Consider the following 26526-nt stretch of genomic DNA (forward strand, 5'->3'; position numbering starts at 1 on the left):
GAAAGGATATATGCACCCCTATGTTCATAGCAGCACAATCTACAATAGCCAGAATTTGGAAACAGCCTAGGTGCCCGTCAGCAGATGATTGGATCCAAAAACTATGGTACATCTACACAATGGAATACTATGCTGCCATAAAAAAGAAGGAATTCTCATAATTTGCAGCAACCTGGATGGAATTGGAGAACATCATGCTGAGTGAAATAAGCCAATCAGTGAAAGAGAAACACCACATGACCTCACTCATTTGTGGATGATAAAGAACATTATAAATTGATGAACCAAGAGACAGATATAGAGACAGTAAAGCAACAGGCAGAATGTCAAATTATAGTGGGGAGGGGAGGAAGATCTGGGGGAGATAATAGATCAACCGAAGGACTTGTGTACATCTATATAAGTACAACCAATGGACATAAAACTCTGGGGAGGGAGGGTATGTATGAGAGGGAGGGAGGGGGGCAAAAAAAATCAATAAAATATATTTAAAAAAAATAAAAATAATAAATAAATAAATAAAAAAGATTTCTTCCTCTCAGTCATTATACCTAGAGAACATAATGCAGTCTAGATACATAAAATGTTTAATGCTTAGTTGCATGCTACCTGTTACATATTAACTCCTAATCTAAGGTAGATATCTCCAAAATCTAATTGATTTTTACTTATTAGTAATTGAATCTACAGTGTTTCCTGTGAACCATTAAGTGCCTTAACATCAGATTAAGTTAATCATGGTGAATTTGGGAGAATTAATTTTAAGCTGATCATCAGCTTTTATATCAGCTGTTGGGTTGTATCCCATCACAAATACAGCCAGTTTGTAGGAGAGTCAAGCCTCTGCCATACAAAGTGCCCCTATGAATATTAATCCTAAAGCTACATGTTGACTCTGTGTCCCTGTGATGTGTTTGCCTAACACAAGCATAAATGTGTGAAAGTATTAGCTGCTCTGAAACACCTCGGCACTGAGCAAGTGGGGGTGGCCTCCAGGAGAGCCTTCACGGCTGAGCGAACAGAGGGCAGCGGAGGCTGCAGCTCTGGGGAAAGACCAGCTGTGCTTCCACGGGCCCTTCTTCACACAGCCTCGCCCAGTGGCAGACTCCAGGTCAGCAAGTGCTTAGGACATGCTGACCTGGGGATATCTCAGGGGTATTAGGCTTTGAGGGTCTTTGCTTGTGTGTTCTGAGCTGGATCCATTGTGATGGGATTCCCACTGTATTTCCCACTACTAGCATATTCCTCAGGGCAGCCCGTATACCAAAGAGACCAAGCCAGGAAGTGGAGAGGAAGGCATGCAGAGGGTCTCGGGGGCTGCAGGCACATGCCTGCCAGAGCTGGGGAGACTGATCCCCTCAGTGAGGTTAAGTGCCATACAAGCAGCGATGGTGCGAGCGGACTCTGACCTCAATCACAGGGTGCTGCACTTCCTTCCAGGCCTCATGTCTGTTGGCCTGCTGCATGGTGATAGCTGGCTTTGCCTTGGTCTTCATTAAATCAGGGCGAGATTCTAACAGGCTGTATTCTTATCTGAGTTTTTGATAATACCAACTATGAAATGAATAGCTGTATTAAAAGCTTGTATGTATATGTGTGATAGAGGGAGAGAGCAAAGGAGAGCACTATCAACAAAATTTTGAAAAGTATATTTGACAGCATTTCCTGTATGTAACCTTTGTTATTTAACACAAAAGCATTAAAATAAAATGATTGGCACATAATGAATTACTTGCTTTGGTCTGTAACTAAAGAAGATAAGGAGTGTGTGCAGTCCACAATCTCTAACCGGCATTCTCCAGGCTTATCTTGCGTAGCAGACAGGGAAATACTGTACCTACATTGATTAACTCTCATATGTGTCTGATACATCTTGCTCTAAGATCTTGCTTACAGCATTTCTCCTGGTGTGAAGATTCCCCGTATCCATTATGTCCTCTTCCATCTTCCCGTGTTTGTGGAGTTTTTATTAGGCGTGCAGTGCTTTATAGTGTCTGGGAAGCCAGAGTAACAAGCACAACCACTGTCCTTCTGACTCATCCAAGTCCTTCCCAATCATGCATTGCCTATCACACCTTCTCCACAGCTCTGCCTCTGCATAGCTGTCAGTGCCACGCATGCACCTGTGCTGCACTGCAGTGCCATGGATAAGGGAGGGACCAGGCCGGCAGGTCCCACAGATACACAGGAGAGGACACACACATGCACAGGAGGGATCACACACATTCACAGGAGGGGTCACACACATTCATAGGAGGGAGTAATCAAGTTTTGCACCCTTTTTTTTTTTTTTTTGCCCAACATCCAGCACAGTGTTTAACATATAATGAGAGTTTAAAAGACATATGTTGATTGTACTCAATTGTTTACTAAAATTGGGAGGTTAAGAAAATTATATCAAACAGCAATCAATACTCAGGATGTTCTAAGCCAAATCAGAAGAACAAATGTATATAAATCAGGAAGAGCAGGGCATCTCTGGAGATCCTGAGAGTCACTTGAGGATGAAATTGGGGAGCTCAAGATGGAATGCCCTCACTGACCACATGAGGAGGGCGCAGGGCGGCACCAGGCTTCCCGGGAGAAAAGACTCCAGAGCAGGAACATAGGCCACCATGTCCCACAGGCTGCAGGAGTCTGTGGTGAAGGACTGATGTATTTAGGGAGAGGAAACACTTTTAGAAGAGAAAACTGTGAACTAAATATCCTATCTAATAAAGAGCTAACATGCAAATTGACCATCACTCCAACACACAAGATGGCCCCCTCATGTGGTCAAAGAGGACCACCCCCATGTGGACACAAGTTGGCCTCCACAAGATGCTCGGCAGGGGAGGGCAGCTGTGGGCAATTAGGCCAGCAGGGGAGAGCAGTTGTGAGGGACCAGCCTGCATGGGAGGGCAGTTGGGGGTGACCAGGCCTGCAGGGGAGTACAGTTGGGGGTGACCAGGCCTGCAGGGGAGGGAAGTTGGAGGGGACCACACTTGCAGGGGAGGCAGTTAGGGGCAATCAGGCATGCAGGGAAGGGAAGTTGGGGGTAATCCGGCCAGCAGGGGAGCAGTTAGGTGTCAGTCAGGCTGCAGGGGAATGGTTAGGGGGTGATCAGGCTGACAGTCCATTGGGATCAGGCCTCAACAGGCAGTTGAACATCCCTCAACGGGTCCCAGATTGGAGAAGGTACAGGTTGGGCTGAGGGACACACACACCCCCATCCACAAATTTTGTGCACCAGGCCCCTAGTGAGTACATATAAAATAATTAATATATTTAGAGGGGAGTGATGGCTAGTGAGGGTCTCAAATCAGACTTGTGAGGAGAGGCCCTGCATGTGGGAGGTTGGCCAGGTTGGGTTGGATTTCCACGTTGTTTTAACCCAGGAGGCTGTTTTCCTCCTGTAGCAAATGTGTCCTGAGGCCCAGTCCGGGTTGCAACAGCACATTGTCTGAGAATACTGGGTCTGCATTCCCAGGCCAGCACTGCTGGCTAAGGTTTCATCAGGTGACTTAGGTGATCAGGCTTTCTAGATCCACAGTATCACTAGTATTTGAGTGAATTGGGCTGGGTTCCTGGACCTTTCTAAGCCTCTTTCTTCTTCCATACCATATAAATGAATCATTAGGATTATTTAGAACACATGTGTCAAACACAAGGCCCGCGGGCCAAATCCGTCCTGCCAGGCCTTGCAATGTGGCCCGCACCACGCTGTCATCACTGCACTCCGCTGCGTTTCCATCACAATGACAGTTTATGACTGTTCAGTAAACCATTCGGCCCGCGATTTAGGCTGGATTTTAGATTTTGGCCCCTTCTCTGATTGAGTTCGACACCCCTAATTTAGAAGATATTAAAGTATTTCTTTGGTAATCTTACAAAGTACCTACTCATAGTGAATTTATGCCACAGTTTTGAGTAGCTGACCCACATAATTGAGCATCCAGGGATATACACACCAGAGACATGATCTGGAGTCCCTGTAGCCCATTGGATACTATTATATAATCTAAACTGCTCCCATTTCCTTTATAAGTGCCAACCTTGTAAAACACCTTGTTTTAATCAATGGTCTCAACTCTTAAATATTTTTTTCTCCTCCATAATGGTTCATAATAATGTGACCCTAGCATCCCTCATGAGTGAGTCTGCCTATGTTATGACATCAAGAATGATTAGAATGGTGCCATCCTGTAATGTATGGCCTGATTCTGAATGCCTAAATAAATGAAGCATGGGAGAAATGAGTGAACATATAGATAAATCAGACCACCAATTCTTCATGGTCAATATTGAGGAATTTAGGAACAGTAAATATTTGTCTAAAACCAGCACTCCAGTGAGTTCACTAGAGTACCTTTGCAAAGGAAAAGGAAAACAAGTTATCCCACAAAGATGGATATGCATTTATCATTTATTATATGAGAATTGACTTACAATAGAAAGCCAAATACCCAATAGTTATGAAAAAGAGAAATTGAAAAATCCAGGATCTTTGCAGATTTCTTCCAGCTGTTATATTCTCATACCTTCATTTTTCAAAAATCCAGAAAGAGGATTGTAAAAATTACAATTTTTAGGTAATTACAGAAAGTTTGAACATGTTTACATATGTATAGAAGTGGTCAGGGAAGACAAAACTTTTATCCTATGTGCTCAATGAAGTCCAAAAAACTAAAATCGGTTGACAATGAAGATCTGTTGATCATGTGTAATGTGGCATTGGGGACTTAGGGAAGACTCCACCATGGCTTCTGCACACTGAGATCCTGTGGTGAAGTTTCTGGATATAGGAGGTTAAGAGAATTGAGATGCATGCCACCTTACACAACCAAAACACATGGCAAAGGGTGATTGGATCAGGGACTGTGACTTTAGACATTAACTTTGAGATGAGAGAAATACACTTTAGCATCTGTTAGAGCCTATCTTGTGGGTTGAAAACCTTGTAGTTGCTTCTTGCCTGGTCATAAGTTATTAAATTCCTGTGAGTTCATGACTTTGCTGTTGTAGCTGAAATGGATGTACACTTTGCCATCAAGGAGAATATTGGAAACAATAAAAATAACATAGTTCTATCTTTATATACTTAAAATACTTGGCATTAGTAATTTTCCAAGAAAGACTGGGGAGCTGGGTTGCTTAAGAAAAATACAACTAAAATTATCACTGAAGTTGTACTATTGCCTGAAAGAAGGGAGGGAGACTAACATGAGAAGGGGAACAGTTCCTGGATGACTTGTATAAGACCATGAGCATTGTTGGTAAGGTGATTTCACACAAGGGCACCCTATATTAAAACACAAGCACACGTCTGTGAACATTTAGACTGAAAAATACCATAAAATAGAGGCAAGAGCCAATGCACATAGGAAAACGCACTTTAGAACACTTCAAAGTTGTATATAAAAACAAAGGTGGATTGATGGAGGGTTTCAACATTCACAAGGACTCAGGACATAAAATGATTCATGAATACAAGAGAGACAGTGATTCTTTCTCCTGGTATATATTTCAAAATGACAGACGCCCCAAGTCTTGGTGGATTTAATTAGAGAATTAAAGATTCCTTTGTTCCAAATCCATCCATTTTACCATATATCAGCTAAATGGTGCTGCTCAGAGTTAGAGTCTTACTATGTGTAGTGTTTACAAAATCTATGAGGAAGAGACTTTGGGTCTGCTAAGATTCTAAAATTGTTGCTAAGTTTGTCACTGAGACACCTTCACGCCTGAACATTTAGTAAAGTGAGGGCTGTGGCTTGTTCATAAATCATGACACATCGCTAAGCACTGCATGGTGGCCTCACTCATGAACATTGCTTTCTGCCAGAGCAGAAACACCACAAATTGGATTTTCAGGGCATGAATATATGCTACTGTACATTTAACAGATATATGTTCAGGATTCTTGTTCCAAAGTGAAGTTTGTAAAATCAAATACATCTCTCAAGTCCTGATAAATTGATACCCATCCTTGGTGCACACTGCAGTGGTATTGTTTGGTAAATCAATCTCAGAGAGCATTCAAATGCCTTATTTTCTAAAAACTGAGTATCTTTAAAAGACCTTGTAAGAGCCTCATTCAAAAAATTCTCCACATCTTTTATACACCATCCTTAATTAAGTCAATATTTGACATTGACATTTTTACTTGTTGACATTTTTTTTTCTGAAAAGTTAAACATAGAGAGTTTTATAAAAGAACTAGTGGTCTGGTGCATGAATTTGTGCACATTGAAGGAACTTAATTAGAAGAAATATTTTAATATTGCTATTTGCCCTTTCTCTATAATAGAAGGACAACCGAATTCATGATCAACAATGACACATGCGATTGGGCGCCAGCAAGAGCTTTATATGTATTGCACATGGGTGAGTTAACTTAGCCTTTTATATATACAGGCAATCCTTGGGTTACATTGGACTCAACGTACATCATTTTGTGATTATGTTGCCATCTCCCATTTATATATATATATGTTCCATAATTTTGACATATGTATATATGTGCTTTTTTATTATTTATTTACCATAAGTAAAGGTCAGGTATTGCTCTTTATTTTATTATTATTATTATTATTATTATTATTAATTATTATTATTATTATTTTACTGTTTCACTTCATTACTGCTGTGTATGTGCTCCATGTGAGTGACATAGTTGGTTATGTAGGTGGGTTTGACTTAAGGCAAAAATCATGTTATATTGCACTGTAGGAATGGATCTCTAATGTAACCTGAGGACCTACTGCATAAAATATACTTACTGAATTAGACCTGATTTCTGATTTACCTAAACTTTTTTCAGCCCAGTGAAGCACCTCAACTTATTTTTCAGGTAATTGTTAGCAACATAGCAGTAACTATCAACACAAAGCAGATTATTATTATAGATCATGCAGGGAGAACAAAGGGTAAAATATTTTACTGCAGTAGTGTTTGACTATATTCTGCTCAGTGAGAAAACCTGAAGTCATTTTCAAGGTCCACCATTTCTTACTACTTTTCAGTAGGGTCAAGTTTCTAAGCTTATTTAATCTCCATTTTCTAGCTAATGAAAATAGAATTCCACCATGTTTCCTATCTACCTAATCCAGAACTTCTGTGAGGATCAAATAAGATAAAGTATGGGAAAAAGCTTCACAGACATTTGATTACAGTGTAAAATGTTTGCATCTGGCTATAAAGCAAGTCATATTCCTGGGCTGAGGAAACTGAAAAGAGGCTAGTTGCTAAGAAAGGGAGGCTGGGTGTTGCTAAGTGACCTCATTACTTGGACGGGCACTTAGCATATTATATATATATATATATAATATTATATATATATATATATATATATATATATATATATATATATATGCCCAGTGCATGAAATTCATGCATGGGGGCAGGGGTCCCTCAGCCCAGCCTGTACCATCTTGCAATACAGGATGCCTCAGGGGATGCCTGACTGCTGGTTTAGGCTCGATCCCTGTGGGATCGGGCCTAAACCAGCAGCCAAACATCCCTCTTGCAATCTGGGACCACTGGCCTGCCTGCCTGCCTGATTGCCTCTAACCATCTCTGCCTCAGCCCCACACCTGGGACCCAGGCTTCTATCCTTTGGCTGGCCTTGGGCAACCAGGACCTGGGTTTCCCTCCCTCTGGCTGGCCATAAGCACAGGGACCCATGCTTCCCTCCCACTGGCCAGCAGCAGGCACTGGGACCCTGGGTGGTGCCATTTGGACCCCGGCTTTGTCAGGAAGGATGTTGGGAAGATTTCTCATCTATCCAGTCTAATCAGCATATTACCCTTTTATTAGTATAGATATTTTATTTGACTATCACTCTCATCTTTTTCATGAGGCTTACTGCTGATAAACGCAGTCTTACTTCTAATGTTAAATTTGAAATAAAAAGTAAAAGCCAAAAACTCCCAAGAAAACTAATCCAACAACAATTTGACAGAAATATCAATGAATATTAGCTTCAGTTCACTCTTACACATATCTGTGTTCCTGTGAAGTGTCTGAAGTCTCTGAAGAGTGTTCCTGATGCCTGAACAGCTCCCAAGAGTTAGAGCACCTTTCACAACCAGTGGAGGCCAAATGATGTTGTAGCTGCTTTTTCTTACAGAGTGGTGCTGACAAAGTTTACATTTAAGATGAGAAAATTGTTTGATTTGATAAAAATTTATAAACCCATGTGTAGTGAAGGAGAAATAGAAAGTATGGTTTCATAATCAAGTCTATTTAGGATAAATCCTAGTGTTGTGTTCTGGCACCAGCAGTTTCTGGTGCTATGATCTTGGGTAGGTGGCTGTTTATAGAAAAATACATAAGTATACATACATATATTTTAGATGTTTGCTTACAGATGTGACCTGTAATTGGTGTTCAGTAACTGTTAGTTTCCTCAATGTTGCTATAAGTGGATATACATTTTTCCAAATTTGAGCATAACTCATCATGGTGTTTGTGCCCAATGTCACTGGACTGGACTGTCTCAGATGGAATTGTGAGGACCTGCCACAAGTCCTTTCTCCTCCCACCCTGTGTACCTGAAGGGCTGACCCTGAGGCAACGGGCTCGCCATGCTTTGGGGCATTGTATGTGACGGGGAGCCAGAGCGAGAGTGACTGCCATACTGCCCACACACCCCCTGCCTTTCCTCCTCCGCCCACCCAGCATCCTGTCTCCCCAGAAATGTGAAGGCTGAAGGCTGTTTTGTAGGGAAAGCAAGGGACTGAAATGTCCTCTGCCTCCAAATCTAGATTCCCCAGTCATGCTTGCAGGCAGTACTTTAAATAACATCAGTTCCACTGTGTGTCCGGCAACAGTAAGCCTGGAGGTAGCGAGGACCTACTACAGGCCCCATTCTCAAAGTGTCTGAGTTCCTGGGAAGCACAGGTAAGCCAGTGGGCAACGGAGGGCACTGGTCTCAGGAGCTCCGAGCCCGGGAACTGCTAGTCCTGGCACCACATCTGATCCCGAGGACGGGCTGAACGATGCCATTTGATTCTAAAGAATATGACACTCCTGGTTTTAAAAAAAAACAAAAGGTCTCAAAAAATGCACTTCACTGTGAAAACAGCCAGTCTGACTCAAGACACCAAAGGAAATAAACAGCCCCACATCTACTTGTCACTCAAAAGCCAACATCAATTCTTAAAAGCATTCCTTAAAATGGAAGATGTTTTAATTCTTATTTCAAACCCAAAACAAAACAAAAACCTGTAAAATGTATGGGAGCTTCAAAATTGAGAAAAAAGTAGAATGGTTTCCAAAAGTTTAGTTTAAAAATGAAGAAACCCACCATCTCTTTGTGTATTAACACCTAATATTACTAGTGACTGAGAATAGAGATGATTATAATATTCCCGAATTCAGTCTGAGATCACAAATCTTAACCCTCAATTTACCATTGTCTTTCTTTAGAAATAGTGGTGAGTTGTCAATCAAGAAATAACAAAGAACAAAAGGTTGATTTTTTCCCCCATTGAAGTGGGGACAGCACAGAAAAGCACCCGTGGAAAGCACAGCCTTGCCGGGGAAAGGGAGGGAGTGGCAGCGGGGAGAGCCCTGAGGAGATATAAACAGGAGAGAGTAGCCTATCAATTGCCAAATCTTCACATTGCATGTGTACTAAGAAAAAGATAAATGTTTGGCGATGTTCTAAACCAGCGGGGACATAAACTACACAGTGTTCTGTTCAGGGCGGGAGCGTCCAAGGCCTCTCTGAGGCTCCCTCTGCCTGTGCCCCCTGCCCACCTCCTGGTCAGGGCCTAGCACTGCCAGGCCCAGAGCCCAGGGATGTTCTTTACTTCCAAGCTGAAGACGGTTTATGAAGAAGCGCAGTTTTTAATGTAAGTTTGTTTTGTAGTTTTCAGCCTCTCAATGCTTCCTAACCATGGGTAAAGGCTGGGCACAGTGGCTCCAACGCTAGCCCAGAGGGCAGGCTCTCATGCCCAGATTTGGAGGATGCGCAGCTCTGCTCCAGCTTTGTCACTGAGTAACTGGGTCACATTCCCACTGACAATCAGGCTCTGGTGATGTTTTTGTTTTTATAAATGAAAGAAGTGGGGCCCTTTCCGTGAATTACCCGCGACCCCAGAAAAGCAGGAACACACTAACGTTTCTGCAACAGACATCTCCATTTCCTGGGACAGGGAGCCACGCTGGAGAAGGCCTCTATGTGGCCTAACCATGTCTGCATGAGCACTGAACAAACAGCTCCTAAGCTTCCCACAATGTGGACACAGGAAAGTGTCAGACAAGATTACTAGCAACCACGATCGCATCCCAGGTTCATTTATCTGGAGAGAAAAGATTCCTACCCAGATGCTGTCTTCTTGCTGGTACTGTTTCCAGTTGTGGCCTGTGTCACTGAACAGGAGGCTGTAGCTCGTCACCCAGTCAGAGCTCCCGTATCTCCCCTGCGTGGCCACTGCGGTGACCTCCACTCTGCCCCCCAGGTCCATCTGGAGCCACTGCTGGGCGTTGGAATCTTCCGGGGACCACCCGCCAGCTCCTGGAAGAGGATCAGACAATGAGAGGGGTGACATCTCACATTTCACGGCTTTGATTTGCAAAGAGAAATGAAACAGTGTTCAACTAGGACATCTTTACCCCAAACTTATCGTGGCTCTGTACTAATCCCTTGGCAATTGTTTCACCCTACTGTCAGCCTCATGGCTGCCATTATGGAATAAGATTAACAACCAAGCTGAAACTGGTTTGGCTCAGTGGATAGAGCATTGGCCTGTGGACTGAAAGGCCCCAGGTTTGATTCCTGTCAAGGGCATGTACCCTGGTTGCTGGCACATCCCCAGTAGGGGATGTGCAAGAAGCAGCTGATTGATGATTCTCTCTCATTGATGTTTTTAACTCTCTATCCCTCTCTCTTCTTCTCTGTAGAAAATCAATAAAATATATTTAAAAAAAAAGATTAACCGCCAGTGCTGTTTCCTCTCTGTCCTCAGTCATCAGAGTTTCTACCTCCTGCATTCCTAGTGAATTTTTCCAACCTTTTAACATGCCTTACATCCTCTGCTTCACTAATACCCCCTTCCTTTCTTTTTCTCGTTTTCCTTTTAGCCAACTTTCTCCTTCCTCTGCTCATTTCTCTCAAAATGCATCCTATTTGGAGAACAGGGTTTTCCTGTGGGAAAATCGCTGACTGTGCCTTTGGGAGTTTGTGCTCATTCACCCACCAGAAGCAGCTGGTGCTGGGGAGAGGCTGCAAAGGCAAATGAGGAAAGGATGTGAGAGGAAGTGTGCAAGGGGAGAGCACAGTGCGGTGGGAGCAGAGCAGGCAGGCTGGCTGAGGAGATAGGGAAGCTGAAGGACAGCGCGTGTGGAGCTGCAGCCTGAGAGAGGTATGGCTGCTTTCCGGGCAGACAGGGCGGGACAAACACTCATTGGAGAGATCAGCCAGAGCCCTGCGGGCAGCTGCACACACCTCAGAGACCCGGTGAGGGCTGCGCTCCTGGACCTGTGTGTGACTCGGGGTGCTGGACACACAGGGGCAGTCTACCATGGGACACACACCGTTGGGCTGAGTTTCCGTGTTTGACACACTGGAAGTTTGCAGAAAATCAGTGGTAGCTCTTGCTTAGTTGGGAGACCTCTGCCTAAGGTTTCTGTCTTCATTCCACATGGGAATAAATAGGTAGCATCCATTTGTACTGACCCTGGAGTTCACAAAACCTCCAAACCCTGAGCTGGAGCAGCAGGACGATGCCCCATGCCATGAATGGAAGTGTGTGTGGGGGAGGGGGGAGCGGGGGCAGCCCTTCTAAGCACCTTCCTCAGGGCATCAGGTCCGGGAGTTAACTGAATTTTATTTAGCGGGGATAGCAATAAATACCATCTTATTTCAGCCTGTGCCATTGACAGTCATTTTAGTGATGCCACAGTCTATTTTCCTGTTATCTTTGGATGAGCCAATTGGACTTCTCCTTGGTAACAAGAAGTTGCAGCAAGCTCTCTCTAAAATCAACAAAAACAAACCCCTGGGTAAGGATTCAAACAAGAGAAGAAAGGATGTGAGAGGAAGAAAGGTGTGCCTCGTGCAGGCCATCAGCCTGGCCCCACGGCCTCTCCTCCTCGGCTGGGAGCACCAAAGACAGTAGCGTGCTGGGGTGACGGCAGAGTCTCGGTACGCGGAGGAGAGCATTCGTTACCGGAACACCTGCCCTCCACCGGGATGCAGTGAGAACTCACTGGTTATGTGAGTTCGGAATGGGTGTGCTGCAGGTCAGCCTCCCTCCACAAGACAGTGCCTGCACAGTGGCAGCAAATGCCCAGCACATGGCTGAGGAATCCGAGGTCCCACAAGTGCAGAACACTTGGCACTCCCGATTCAAGCAGAACTATTTGAGACTGCTATGCAACAGGGAAAAGAAACAGCACTATTTCTAAGAAAGCCCAGAAAATTAATAAGGATGAGAGACAACGGGAAGAGGCATCGAAGGAGCCAGACCCCCCCAGCTCTGCCACAACCTCCATGTGCCTGGTCTCCAATCAACATCCCAACTTCCCAAACCGGCAGGGAATTTTAAGAAGATTTCACATTTGCAAGAAATCCAAAATTACCCTGAAGCTCCTCATTATTTTCGCTTCATCTTTCCATTTCAAGAGGTCTTTCTTCTTAGGCGAAAAAAGTAAAGTTGTATAAAATACATGACAGAAACAGTATTAAAACATGACAAAAACTCTGTATGGTGGATTCTTTTGAGCAGTGAAAGTGCTCCTTCTAAGTGACTTCTTTGCTTTCTGCAGGTAGCATGTTTTCCAGTATCAGCATGCCTCTCCTTTGCAAACTGAGGTCTCCTTAGCCAATCTATATGGTTTACTGCACAGACAGTATACGTAGCAGTTTGACAGTTGGTGGTATGATGAAGGGCTTGTGACTTTTGTGAGACTCCTCAAACTTTAACTATTTTTCTTTCACCCCCAGAAATCCAGAGCTAGGCTTCCTAGTTATTCTTTGGAGTGTTTTCCTTCATTTATTCTAATTATTCTTCTCGTAGGCATGTATGATAAGAATTACGTTGAGAGTGAAACAACAAAAAAATGACAAGGAATTCACCCCACCACCTTCAAAGTATAAAATCGCAAAAGGTTGACCAAAACAGGCAAACAAACAGAGAATTGTTGCTAAAACAAAAATTTCTTCAAATTTGTCTAAAGAAAAAAATCACATCTCCCTTTGCCCACAGTAAAAACCTGTTCATTAATCCCCCTGAGATTAACCAGGTGGATATGTTGCTGTTGGCATTCCTCAGCACATGAAGGATTGTCCAATCCCGGGAGCCTTGGCCTCTGCTCTGAAATGTAGGAATGTCCTCCAAGTTAACTGCCAAGGACTCCGCCCCCTGCTGGGGAAGGGGCTTCCTGCACCACAGCTATGGGCAAGATGCCCAGGGTAGCCACAGTTGCCATGGCAAACATTCATTCCTTCTACGGAACAATTAACTTGTTTTAAAAAAAGGATGAGAGTAGCCTGAAGGTACTGTTCCCAGTTGCTCTGAGGACACGCACCTGTGTTTGGTAAGTTAAAGGTGTTAACTAAGACAGTGTTAACTGTGATCATGGCTGTCTTATCAGAGGTCATTAACTACAATTCCCATAAACCCTGTGGTTTAAATTTACAGGAACTTAATGGAAATTTAAAGACTCACTTTAATGTTGAAAGAAAAATAATTTCATCTTAGATTTTTGCAGCATTTTTTCAAAAATTGTTTTTCAACAATTTTCAAACATGGGAGATTGAATGATTTGGAGGCTTGATCTAGTTAGTGTATTGCTGACACACCCCAAGCCTCCAAGTCTACATTCCACATGATTAGACTTTCTGGGAAAGATGGTAAAAGGAAATGTTGGACTAAAAATGAGGAGACCTGGTTTCAAGCCCAGCTGTACTCCAGACAGCAGATGAAATAAGAGATTCTCCAATGGCTCAACCATCAGCAACACCTAGAGAGCTTGTGAAGGCCACACCTGCAAACTCCTTTACCCAACCTTGGTAAATGGCTCAGGAGCCTAATCTGAGAACCTGCATGTTTAGAAAGGTGCTCAGGACATGCCAGGTGGTTTGGGAAATGCAGGAAGAGATAGCTTCTAAGGTGTCAGCTCTAATAGATGACTGATAAGCATTTCATTATTTAAATGGTCTAAATTAATTAAAGATGCATAGTGTTTTTATTAATAAAAACAAAAATAAATAACAATATGAAGTTTAAAAGGTTAACATGGTGGTGTGTTTGGGCAGAGAAAAATTGGCTTTATTAAGGGAAGGGGAAAGAGGATGAGAATTCCAAAGGGAAGGGCCGCACAGCACTGAGCCACAGGGGCCCTGGGTCGGTGATGGCAGCCCGGGAGCTGGAGTTTCATCCTGATGCGAAGTCACTGTGGGGAAGCTCTCATCGGTGGGCCTGGGGCTGAGCTGGGCTGGGAATATGGAGGAAATACATTTGTGCAACCAGGTGCCTCAGGACAGTTTCCATTCCTGACTTGGTCTGAGTCCTGGTGTCCAATGAGTTTTTCCTGGTCTTTTGTTCTGTGGTGGGAAGCTTACAAATGTCCATTAAGGGTTTCATTGCCCTACAATCTTAACATGTCCTTCCTCTTTCTCTTTGTTAGTAGTTATTCTTAATTTTTAACAAACAGCTCTGTTCCTATAGCAGCCTGAAATTGTCGCCCATGTATTATTTCATAGAGACTCAGACCAATCTGCTTTGGGGAGCTGCTCTAATCCTGAGCAGGGCAATTAGCAGTATCTAATCCCAATGCAGATTACTTCCTTGTCATAATTTGGCTATAATCTTCTTCTGGGTGTGGCTCATTTTTTTATTTTTCCCAAAGATTGGGAGAGGTATGCTAAGTGGATTTTATGTGATACTCAGAGCTGAGGACAACTGATGAGTGACTTGGAAGGTGAAAATTGGTCTTGTGGCAGCCACTGCATCACTTGTCTGCTTTTGTTCTTTTTCTGGACCTGGAGCTGAAGGCCTAGATATTATCTTTAGGACAAAAAGGTCAAGGAATCTAAACCCTTTGATTAATGATACGAAAAATCAAGGGTCCACACTGCATGACTAGTTTTATGCTAGGGTCAAAGAAGCTGAGCCACCTAGCTTCCATCAGGTTTTTGTGCAATTTCTGTAGACTTGGATGAATTCTTAAAGTTGAGGTCCCCAGTGAGGTCTTGCAGTTCCTTCCTTGCCATCTCTAAGGAAAGTTGCCTTTATTCCTTACCTGGAAATTCTAGCATAAAACACATGATCACACAAGGTACAGGGCTTTCTCCAAGGGACTCTTCTTAAGGTTTCTGGTGACAGTCACAGGCAGGCATGTCTTTCTTATTTATGACACCCCAGACAAAGTCTTGGTTAATAAAACCACAATTGGAAATTGGTTATATTGAATTCACACAAAGAAACACATTACCATTATTTATTCATTACAAATTGCCAAATTCTGGAGAGATCAGGTAGGGAGAAAAATATAAAAGCCCCTATATTGCTTATGAAGCTATAATATACCAAATTGTACCAGGGAAATAAAAGCAAGCTTTCTTGTATTTGGAAGATTTCCATATAACTAATCTTTTGTTTGTCTTTAAGGTTTGCCAGTATTTTATGTTTCAGTCACTCTTTAGAGGTCTATAAATTTTAACTTACTTTAAAAAGATGACCTGCTTAGAAAGCTATAATTTAGAATAAGTTGGAGTCCTTGTTATGAATCTTTTCAAAGATTTAACTACCACATTTGCAAATAAATCAGAGCAAAACAATGATAGTCTGTAAATGACAAACTTAAATTATATAATTATAGAGTTGGCCATAAAACAATTGACAAAGAAACTTGCTTTTCTATAAGATATAAAATTTCAAGATGACAATTTTTAGTAAATAATGCTTATTATGAAACAACATAAAAGAACAATATAAAGTTTATATTTTAGATTCAATGTTATATATACTTTATATATATAACAATATGCAAAATTTTTAAATGTTGCACATGACTTATTGGAAGTATCTATTGCCAGATGCCTCCCATAGGGAACTATTACTCTAGGCTTGTCCGGTGTCACTGACAAGATATCTATTAATTCTGAGAACTTCCTGTTTATACTTGGCTGTGAATAGTTACAAGTTCTTTCCTAGAGGAGACTTAAATTTCTAGAATATTCATTTTAATAAAAATATGTATATTCTTATTTGGCATAGCTTTCCAGGTAATTTTCCAAGCACATTAAATAGGCCTAATTAGTTTAAAAAGTTAGGAGAAAGATGAGTCCTTGAGGTAATTCAAGGCCCATTGGGATAACTCAAAATCATTTCTCTATTAAAAAATGTCTTCTGAAATTTAAACTTTGGGAAGGTTGTCAAAAATATTTAACCAAAAAATTATATTATAAAACTTTTGTAACTCTAAGTAAAACAAATATATAGCTTTATGATCATAACTTTTTTAAATGTTAATTAAATGTATACTAATTTCAATATTAAATATGTTGTCTAGACCATAGGATCCTATTTAATGTATATAAGTATTTAATTTATGTAGCCCAATAAAACATTATACCATAGTGTTGCCACCTGAAGGCAGAAAACACATTACTTTTAACATACAGACACATATTTGAAGACTATACACATGATTTAAACACAACTTCAACAGCTTCAAATTCACTTTGTATGCCCTAGTCAGTTTGGCTCAGTGGATAGAGTGCTTGCTTGTTGACTGAAGGGTCCCATATTTAGTTCCAGTCAAGGGCGTATGCCTGGGTTGTGGGCTCAATCCCCAGTAAGAGGAATGCAAGAGACAGCTGATCAATGATTCTCACTCATCACTGATGTTTCTATCTCTTTCTCATTCTCCCTTCCTCTTTGAAATCAATAAAAAATGACTGACACAATCTTTCCTTTAATTATATAACCCAGAGACTTAGAAATGCATGACTAAAAGTGAGATTGTTAAATGGTAGCCCCATTTCCCTAGTGAGTGGTCAATCCAGTTTTGGGAGAAAGTGGTCTCGGTGAGTGACCAGAGCAGAGCACACAGTCCCCATGTCTAACAAAAAATGTGGGCTCACCTGTCACATCAAGGCTCTCCCTTAGCTCTGTCCCTTCATAGATGATGTTGTTGGTGGGGCTGTCTGGAGCATTGGCCATTGTGTGGGTGGGTTTTGTTCCAGGGCTCTCCATTCCCTGAGATAGTCCCAATTCCAGTGGACAAACTTGGACAAAGGTGATACAACACTTGAGATGACATGTGGCTTAGAGCTGTTTCTATGGGATGGTTTCCTTGCTCTTTCTCTGCCCTGAAAGTTATTTCTACCAGTAGCTCAGTGGGAGGTCTGGTGCCCTAAGGCTAGTTTTTAATAATATATTTTTTAATGGTCTGGAGCTGTCTGTTGGATAGAATGTATCCCCAACTGATGGACCTTTGACTGACTCAAACAACTTCTTCAACAGGGTTTCTATTTATAACTTTTCTTAAGATTTGGGTGATAATGGGTTCTGCTTCTGATAGGAGCAGGACTGTTATGTGTTTGTACTTTTGTAGTAAAGAGAGGACTAAGCAGCAGCTACTTTTGGAAAAAAGGGTGAGAAGGCAAAACCAGGGTTTTTGTGTGTGTGTGTGTGGTTTTAGGGGCCTGAAGGTGGTGGCATAAAAGATACAACAGGAGGAGCAGAGCTCTAGGTGATGGTGTTGCTCAAAGAAAGCCTGACCATAGGGAAAAGCCTGGACCATTACATAAGCAGCAGCAGTATAAATCCAATAAGAAATGGGGTTATAATTAAGGGTGCCATTCTGGGTCCAGATCTCCTGATTGTCTAATTTATATTGCAAGCATGCTGTATTGCAACAGAAAATGAGGCATTGTGGGTCTAATTTTGTCTCATAAATTGATAGTCTTAAGATTTTTTAGAAGGCACACCAGAGCTGAGTCCTTGGGCAGGGTCAAGATTGAATAGCCCTTGGTCTTACTATAATTAGAACAATTTCTGGAGAGAAATTCACCTAGTGAGAGGGAGAAACCCGGGCCTGCATCCCAGCCTGGCCGCTGCCCTTCTTCTGTGTGCTGAGGCTTGTTCTAGGGTAGGGGTGTCGAACTCAATCAGAGAAGGGGCCAAAATCTAAAATCCAGCCTAAATCGCGGGCCGAATGGTTTACTGAACAGTCATAAACTGTCATTGTGATGGAAACGCAGTGGAGTGCAGTGATGACAGCGAGGTGCGGGCCACATTGCAAGGCCTGGCTGGACGGATTTGGCCCGCGGGCCTTGTGTTTGACACATGTGTTCTAGGGGGTGTCTCCCTTCCTAGAAAAGGCTCAGTTCCTGACCCAGAGTACCCCAGTGGCTAGGGATAAAGAAGGGTGTCCCTGCTATTTATACCTTAGATCCCTGAGACTAAGATCAACAGCAGTTAGCATGGTTAGCATATTAATGTGATATTCAGCAAGGCTGCAGTTGGCCAATGGCTGAAGGCAATTCCCTAAACTGATAATCCTTTACTGTTTACCAAACTTTACCTTTGATATGCCTGTATGCATTCCTAAAGGGCAGATGTGTATTCAAGTGAATAAAAGCAGATGGGACTGAGTTTTCAAGGAGCTTCTCAGCTAGAGGGAAGTTTCCTCATGGCTCCCCATGCCTTCTACATTCGCATTGCTTCTTTAGTGCATTCGTTTGTGCATGGCCTCTTCTTCAGATCCTGAACCCTCCCTGCAAAATGTTGTGGCACCTAGAAAACTGCTGGTCAGACCCAGCGCTGGGATTCCCAGTGCCTTGTGTGACATGACCAGCCTACAAATGAGCTGTCTGCCCCTGAATGCTGGAATTGGCAAGTCTGAGACTCACAGTCCCCACAATAAAATTCTACAGGGTGTTTGGGGCTGGGGTTTGGATGAATGTGTGCTTTTTTGAAGTGTGCCTCAGTTGCTTGGATGTTTGCTTGCATCCTGAGGCTGCCTAGTACAATCTTGTCCATTCCAAGCCAGTTTATCCAGGCATGGGAGTCTTCTAGTGGCAGCAGTGGCCCTAGTGGCTTTAAGTAGCTGGCCCATGCCTGAAAGTGGTGGCCCCATGGGAAGCTAAGAGTTTAGGTCCCTACTGCCCTCTTCCTAAATGAAGGGACTGACTTGATAGTAGGAATCAGGAGGCCTGAGGATCTGGCACTCCTGCCACCACTTGGGAGTGCAGAAGGCCATGTTGGACCCTCTAGGGGTCAAGGTGGGGGGAGGGAAGAAAGGGGCTTTCCTTCTGGATATCCCTGTACTAAAATGAAAGGGAACATGATGGTGTGTGTAGGCAGGTTAAATAGGCATTTCAGTCAGTGGATGAAGAAAACATGACCATTTAAGGGTAGATGTTGAGGGATAGGGTATCCAAAGAGATGGGCTGCACAGCACCACGCCAAGAGATGACTGGCAGGAAGGTGAGGGGGCTGAGCTGGGCTGGGAATGAAGATGGAATACAGGTGTGTGATTGGGTGCCTCAGGACAGTTTCCATTTCTTGTATGGTCTGATTTCTGGTGTCCAGTCTTTTCCTCCTGTGGCTGGAAGCTTACAAATGGCTTACAAAATCGTTTCTGAATCTGAGATGGACAATCTGTTTTAGTTTGATTCCGAACTTCAACCCCAACATGGATGGATTCCTAATGTCAGACTCACGATTGCCAAGCAGGTATGAAATTTGTGAATTCAGAAAAAGGTTCTTCTCACACTCAGTGAGCTCTTGGCTCCTTTTTACCATCTCCCCCTAGAGCCTTGGAGAGTTTATTCCCTCACTCCATTAGCTAATGGTCTTTTCTCTATGCCCAGCACTGCCCTGAGCATGTGGCCAGCACAGCTCATTCATCACCACAGCAGCTCTGCATGGTAGGTATTATTACCAACCATTTCACAGGTGGAAACTGAGGCCAAAATGATTGAGTAGCTTTTTCTAAGATCACTAAATAGTAAGTGGTCGAATAGGGCGTTCAAATATAGAAAACCAGTACCCAGGAACCCAAACGCCTAACCTCTCACCTACACAGCCTCTGAACAGCAAGGATGGATACTGTCCTGTACTCCTCCCCCCCACCCCTTTTGCAGTTCTGACTAGAATCACAATTCACATTGAAAACTTTTGTTACATCTCACTTGGTTTTCATAGCAATCAGCAATAGTACTTTTAATTTTAATTTACCAGTGAATCCAACAGCCATGAAGGATCAACTAGCACATCCTGGTGATATGGTGAGAGAGAGACTGCTCTCCAACCCAGTTCTTCTAAGCCCTTGTCCCTGGAGTTTAAACAGAATCCAGTGTCTTGAATAAGCAGAAAATTACTCAGATGGAAAATTCTAAGAAAGGCTTAACAACAAGAGGCCCAGCTCAGTCTCTGCTCAGCCCTCTTCACCACAACACTTATTCCCAACTTCACATGCTAAGGCAAGCTCTAAGCATGAAACAAAATATCTGGTCAAAAATGTCGAAATTTCTTTTCTACACTTATTTCCACTTCTAATTCAGAAAGGGAAATGATAATTGATTGATGTCACACACTGGAAATGGGCACAAAATGGATTATATGCAAGTCTCTGCTAAGCGATATTTTACAACCATCATTCAAAACCAGAGTCCATTTAGTACAAGACCAAAGGAAGCTACGAGCCACAGATAACACTTTCTCATCTAACCTGTTTGAAGCACACCGCCTGGCCACTTTGTAAACCCTAAAATAAACACTCAGGGGGACAGGTTTCCGAGGCCTGTGCCCCCCCCCCCCCCAATTACACAAGTCTCAACAGCTACAAGACATTCTCACACATGATTGGGATGATGGGCTGAATAACAAGCTGCTTCTTTAATTATTAAGGAGTGGTGCCTCTGGAGGCAAAGGTTTGAGATGTCTCAGGCACAAACTACCTTGTGATGTTTGAGAGGCTCCTCATCCATATTTAATGTGTACAGTGTGGGTAACAGTGATAACCATCACAGGCTTGTAGGGCTCAGGGGGCTTCTTGTACTTCTGCTCAGGGCATTCTTATCATCATCAGTAAGAGGCCCTGTGGCAGTGCAAGGACTGAGGAGTCTGAGAAGTTGCTGACTGGCACCTTGAGCATCCTCCTGCTGCTACTGGGCAGGTGCAGAAGGCCTGGGCATTGCAGGCTGCTCCTGGCAGGGCTCCTTCACTTCCATCTGCACACTTATTCAGGGACTCAGGAATCTCCTGAGCAAAAAGAAAGTGGGAACTTGACCAAAGGCCCTGTGAGTTTCAAAATAGATAAAAATCAATGGGAAAATTTGGAATTGCCACACTTGAGTCCAGTTAGCAGGAGATGACAAAGGAGCTTATGAGAGGAGGTTCCTGTGAAGAAGGGAAAAGTTTGAGTTTGACTCATGGCTGAGACTTCTTTTGGATTCCCATAGGTCAATTATGGGACATGAATTTGAGGATTAGTTCATTTAGGAATTGACTCCAGGAAGTCAGGTGATGGACAGGAAAAAGAGCCAATCTAGGGTGCATCAGCTAGCCAGCCATTCCAAGGGGGGAATAGTCCTTCGGTGTAGGGTGGGCTTTAGGGCTATGCCAGAGCAGGAGAAAACTGGGGTTTTCATACAACAACTCTGCCAGGCATGGCTTGAAGACTGCTGGGTGCAGAGCAGCACTCACACAAGAAGAGAAAGCCCTTAGACAGGCAACGGAAGACTGCACTGTTGGGGTGGAAGCATAGTAGGTGTGTTGGGACGTTCTCAGGGCTCCACTCAGGTCCACAGTAGAGGGTGGCATTATCTCCTGGCTGTGGGTGTGGCACAGCCTGCCCCTCCCCCAGAGCTTTGCTCCTGTCCAAACAGAAGTCTTCCTGCCTGGGAAGCTGCCCTCCAGAACAAGGAGGGAGCTGCCTAGCCATGGTCTCAAGGTATGACTGGTATTTACGCTGCATCTTGTGTCCAAAATTTTCTTTTGGGATCTGAAGGATGGTGGACTTTAGCTGAGACCACATTTCTTGGGGGCTTTCCCCCTTCCTTTCCTCTGTGTCTCCAGAGGCCCCACAAATACTTTGCACAGAAGTCCCATCTCAACTCAGCTTCTAAGATGTCTTGTACTAAAGTGAGGTCTGAGTGGTATGAGCACCAACAGCCTCTGAGACCGTGTGCAGATTCTCCTTGCTTACGGAAGGGAGCTGGGCCATCGCTCTGAGGGTCTGGTGCATGTTACTCGGACAGTTTTGCTGGGACGGCCTGCAACAAGAGTCTTCCCTGTAAAGAGTGGGGTTGCTACGGTTCTCATGGATCAGACAAGATTATCTGGCTGCACATTTCATGGTGCAGAAGTTGCAAGAAGCCAGGGAGGATATTAGGAGTGCATTGGTATAGAAAAATTGAGAGTCCCATCCCAAGGATGACATCTCAAATCCATTCCCCTTCCAGACCAAGGACTAATTCATATGTGCGTAAAAGCACCAAGGCATTTTTATAAACAGATGAGAGTCACATGCATAATGCTAGGAAGGTCTCTAGAACTACGTTGTTCAATACAGTAGGGCTCATGTGCCTATTTAATTTAAAATTAATTTAACTTAAATTGAAAATTCAGTTTCTTAGAGGTTGTAGCGATATTTCAACGGCATATATAGCTGGTGGCTTCCCCATCAGCGTGCACAGCTGCAGAACATCTGCAGTCCGCAGAGCCTGCTGCTCCTGTCACTGCTCTAGAAACTCCCTGTACAGTGGGGAGGCCGGGCTCCATTCTAACTCTGCAAATCAGTATAGTCTAATGCCACCCATCCGCTGCTTGGGCCCGAGGGAATTTTAATGGATGATCTATTCCTGATTTAATGGATATGTAATTATTGAATGCCATCCATGAATAAAGCAGTGTAAAAAATTCAGCAGCAAGATAAGACACTCTTCCTATTTTTAGTCATGTAGGAAAAAATAAAAGACGGAGCAATTTGGTTGGCAAGCTGGTGCCTGGTCTAAGTCTAGTGTTGCCTTCTCCTCTGTGACTGTTAAAGTCATTTATCTACTTCTATAAAAATTATATATTTAGTGTTACTTTATCAAGTATCAAATAAGATAACATAAATTTTTTGCCTATGGGCATAGAATGCTTAAAGGGTAGTATGTTTGTGTCACCCCAAAAGCTTCATCATATATTTTTATCCAACAAGAAAAACTCTGGCATCAGTCCAAACCCCCATCAGGAAATTACTCTTTTGACTGGAAGATGTGCAACCTGACAGAGAGAAGGCAGGACATACAGCTCAAGAAGGTAGTGCAGAAGGCTGTGTTGGTGATCAGCCAGTAAGGTAACCCTTCCTCCCTTTGACTGTGATGGGTTCAGGGGTGGGCACATGGCCAAGCTACGGCGAAGTGACCTGAGGACCTGCTGCTGCTGTGGGACTGGAGGAACTTGGTGCTGTAGGTCCTAGTCCTGGGCCCTGAGTCCTGGGAAAGTGCCATTGCTCTAGGCAGCAGTTCTTCAACTTTGGGGCATCACAGTTACTTGGGGAGGCTGGAGAAACAGGGGTTCCTGGGATATGTTTTTGACTTAGGTCGTTGGGATAATCCCAGCCAATACACATTTTCTAAGGATATCCTAGGTAATGATCATCCTTGGGAAGTTCTGAGGAGTTGCCTTTGGATGCTTGAAGAGAAGGCCTAGGAGGCCACAACCATCGCTTTCTTTCCTGGAACACTGCGTTTGGCAGAAGCACAGCTGGGCAGCGTGTTAGCTCCAGTATGAAGTCTATGTTGAGAATGGCTTAATGCTCCAGCTCTCATTCAAATGGTTATTTATAACCCTTTTTTATAAGAATGGAAAATATGAGACCAAAAGAGAAAAAATGTCACCAAGTAGTTAGCTCAATTAATTAATTAATTATTATATAAATAGAAATATGTACATCTCTTAATCTCTGTATGCCTAGGCTCAAAAATTTAATTTTTTCAAGCTAATGATTCTTTTTAAAGCCAGTGAGTTTTTGTTTCTTAAATGTATGTTTACGCTATTAAAGCTATTCCAAGGGCAATATCATATTGCTCCGGCATTTTTGTGGAAGAGATTCTTTGAAAACAAGTCCTTAGCAAAATAAATGATAAGGGTTTGTGAATAAAGTCTGGTTTTTGTTTTGTTTTTTATCAATCATATCTATTGATTAGAAAAATAAATTCAAGACATAAGCACCAGATGATGTACAATGTAAGTATGGTCATCATATATAGTTTGAGACACTGAGAAGGGGCCCCGCAGGAAGGAACTGCCATGGGATGAGCCTTCAAGCTGGATTCCTGGAGAAAGATGAGCTCCTTGTTTATATCAACACCTGTTTGTGGTTCCTTGGGGTTTGTTTTATGTCATCATTGTCACTATGGTGGATGCAATAATCCTCACCTCATCTTTATAATGACATTTCCACAATGTCTTCAGTGAACACTGCTTTCTGCATGGATTGAATGACTCGATTGAGTAGATCCTCTCAAACAACTACAGGTGAGACAAAGCAAGAGAACCACTCTCACCATGCGATTCAACTGCAGCCTGTTTGCTCCTGGTTCCACACCATTGAAGATACAAGAGCAAACTGCCAATCAGTAGACACATATATGCCATTAATTATCCTGCTTTAATGCCATCACTACATCTTTGGGTAATAATGATTTCAGTTAGATACAGTGGACTAGAGAATAAGACCTTGCCTCTGCAAAGTATTACAGTATCAATGGTGATTCACCGAGCAAACATTTTAAAAAGAGCCCCTTAGGGAAAAAATATCAGTATGGCTTGTCAAAAGAAGTGATTAGCTATTAGAAAGAAAAAAAATAGTAAGGATTGAATTGCACAGACCTATCTACAACTTTTGTTATGCTGAATGTTGATGTTTAGAATTTTCAACCATTATGTTACAGTGGGCAAAAGGATCTGTGTGTTTCCCCTCCCCTCTCTTAACATCATTTTGCTTTGCATTTACTCTGGCTGAATAGAAAGGGTTATCACATTGGATTTGTCTTCTTTTGAGGCAGGAACTCAAGGCTCATGTTCAATCTCATATTTCTATTCTGCATCTCTTTCACACATATCTCATGTGTATCTCTCTCTGCTCTATAGTGTCTTAGTAAGAGAAGAGACCCCGTCCTTCTTTAAATATCCAGGTAAAGAACAATGTTGTCCATAAGCATATCAGGCCACAGTATGGTTTTAGGGACACTGAGGAGGGAAGTGCCCATATCTGTCTTTCTCCCTTGGTGCCTGAACATCCAAGCTTTGTTGTTGTTTTTAATATATTTTATTTTATTTTTTTCAGAAAGGAAGAGATAGAGAGTTAAAAACATTGACAAGAGAGAGACACTGATCAGCTGCCTCCTGCACACCTCCTACTGGAGATGTGCCTGAAACCAAGGTACATGCCCTTGACAGGAATTAAACCTGGGACCTTTCAGTCTGCAGGCCGGCACTCTATCCATTGAGCCACACCAGTTAGGGATAAGCTTTGTTGTTAAAACACTGACAGTGCTAGCAGAAACACCAGCATTATCTGGAAGAGGTGACTGTTATGTCAACAACATTTTTACTCAGCTTAAGATCCCTGGTCAATGTGAATGCAGATATTTGTTCATATGGAGTAGAGCGAATTAAAATCACAGCCACATCTTACTGATAATTAGCTGAGTATCCTTAGCTCCGTGACTTGGCCTCTCTGAGTCTGCTTCCTCATCTTTACGAGTGTGGAAAATACCAACTACCTTAGAGTACTAGCCTGGTAAAATGGAGCTAATGTTCCCAGTTTCCAGCAGTTCCTTATTTATAACCCCTTATCCATGTTTGCTTTCCTCCTGTAAACGATAATATAAAGGCAGCCTCTTTAAAATGGAGCCGCAGCTGCCATGCCAGAGAAACTGCCTTGCACACCTCATGTCTAGAACCTTTGGGATGTCAAAACAGGCCACAGTAACCTATGGACTGCAAATAAAGTAACATTGTGCCCTGAGTAACTACTCCCAAAGATAATGAGGAAGCAGGCTTAGGACTGCAGGGCTGGAAATTAAAAACGTTGTTTAGAATTAGCATCACTGCTTTATCTCCTCTGCCCCAATAGGCAGGCCTTTTTCCTCTTTCCCATAGAGACCCTTTGCCTTGTCTCCTAACAAGAGTGCTATCTGAATTGCTGCCTGAACCAGTGCTTCATAAATAGCTATTTTTGATCACAAAGAAATGCGTGTCGCTTCTCAGTTTGAAAGACCTTTTATTTTTAGATTAACACTTCCATCTCCCCCCCCACCACACCCTTCCTCACACCACCACCCCAAGCTCAAGTAAAAACGCTATGTTGGTGCTCATTGGCTGGGCAGGGCTCTGGAACTATGCATCTGGAATTTAAACCAGCAAAGGCAGGGGTTGTTAAAGCTCAGCTCCTGATCCAGCAGATTTGGGGCAGAGGCAAACTCTGCATTCCCAACAAGCTCCCAGGTAACACCCTGTTCCCAGGCAGGGTCTGTGCTCCTAGGAGAAGGGAAGGGAACTTATGCACAAGGCAATGCAGGAA

At 43.0% G+C, this 26526-nt stretch overlaps 1 protein-coding gene across 1 annotated transcript in view; it reads right to left on the reverse strand.

Moving 5' to 3' along the window:
• Positions 1–26526, reverse strand: part of CNTNAP5 (contactin associated protein family member 5) — a 777625-nt gene that overhangs the window by 572740 nt on the left and 178359 nt on the right. Inside the window, exon 3 of the mRNA XM_036421736.2 lies at positions 10311–10504. Within this exon, the coding sequence (XP_036277629.1) occupies positions 10311–10504 (194 nt within the window). The remainder of the gene's footprint in view (positions 1–10310; positions 10505–26526) is intronic.

Source organism: Pipistrellus kuhlii, unplaced genomic scaffold, assembly GCF_014108245.1.
Source record: "Pipistrellus kuhlii isolate mPipKuh1 unplaced genomic scaffold, mPipKuh1.p scaffold_m20_p_7, whole genome shotgun sequence".
NCBI classification, from domain to species: Eukaryota; Metazoa; Chordata; class Mammalia; order Chiroptera; family Vespertilionidae; genus Pipistrellus; species Pipistrellus kuhlii.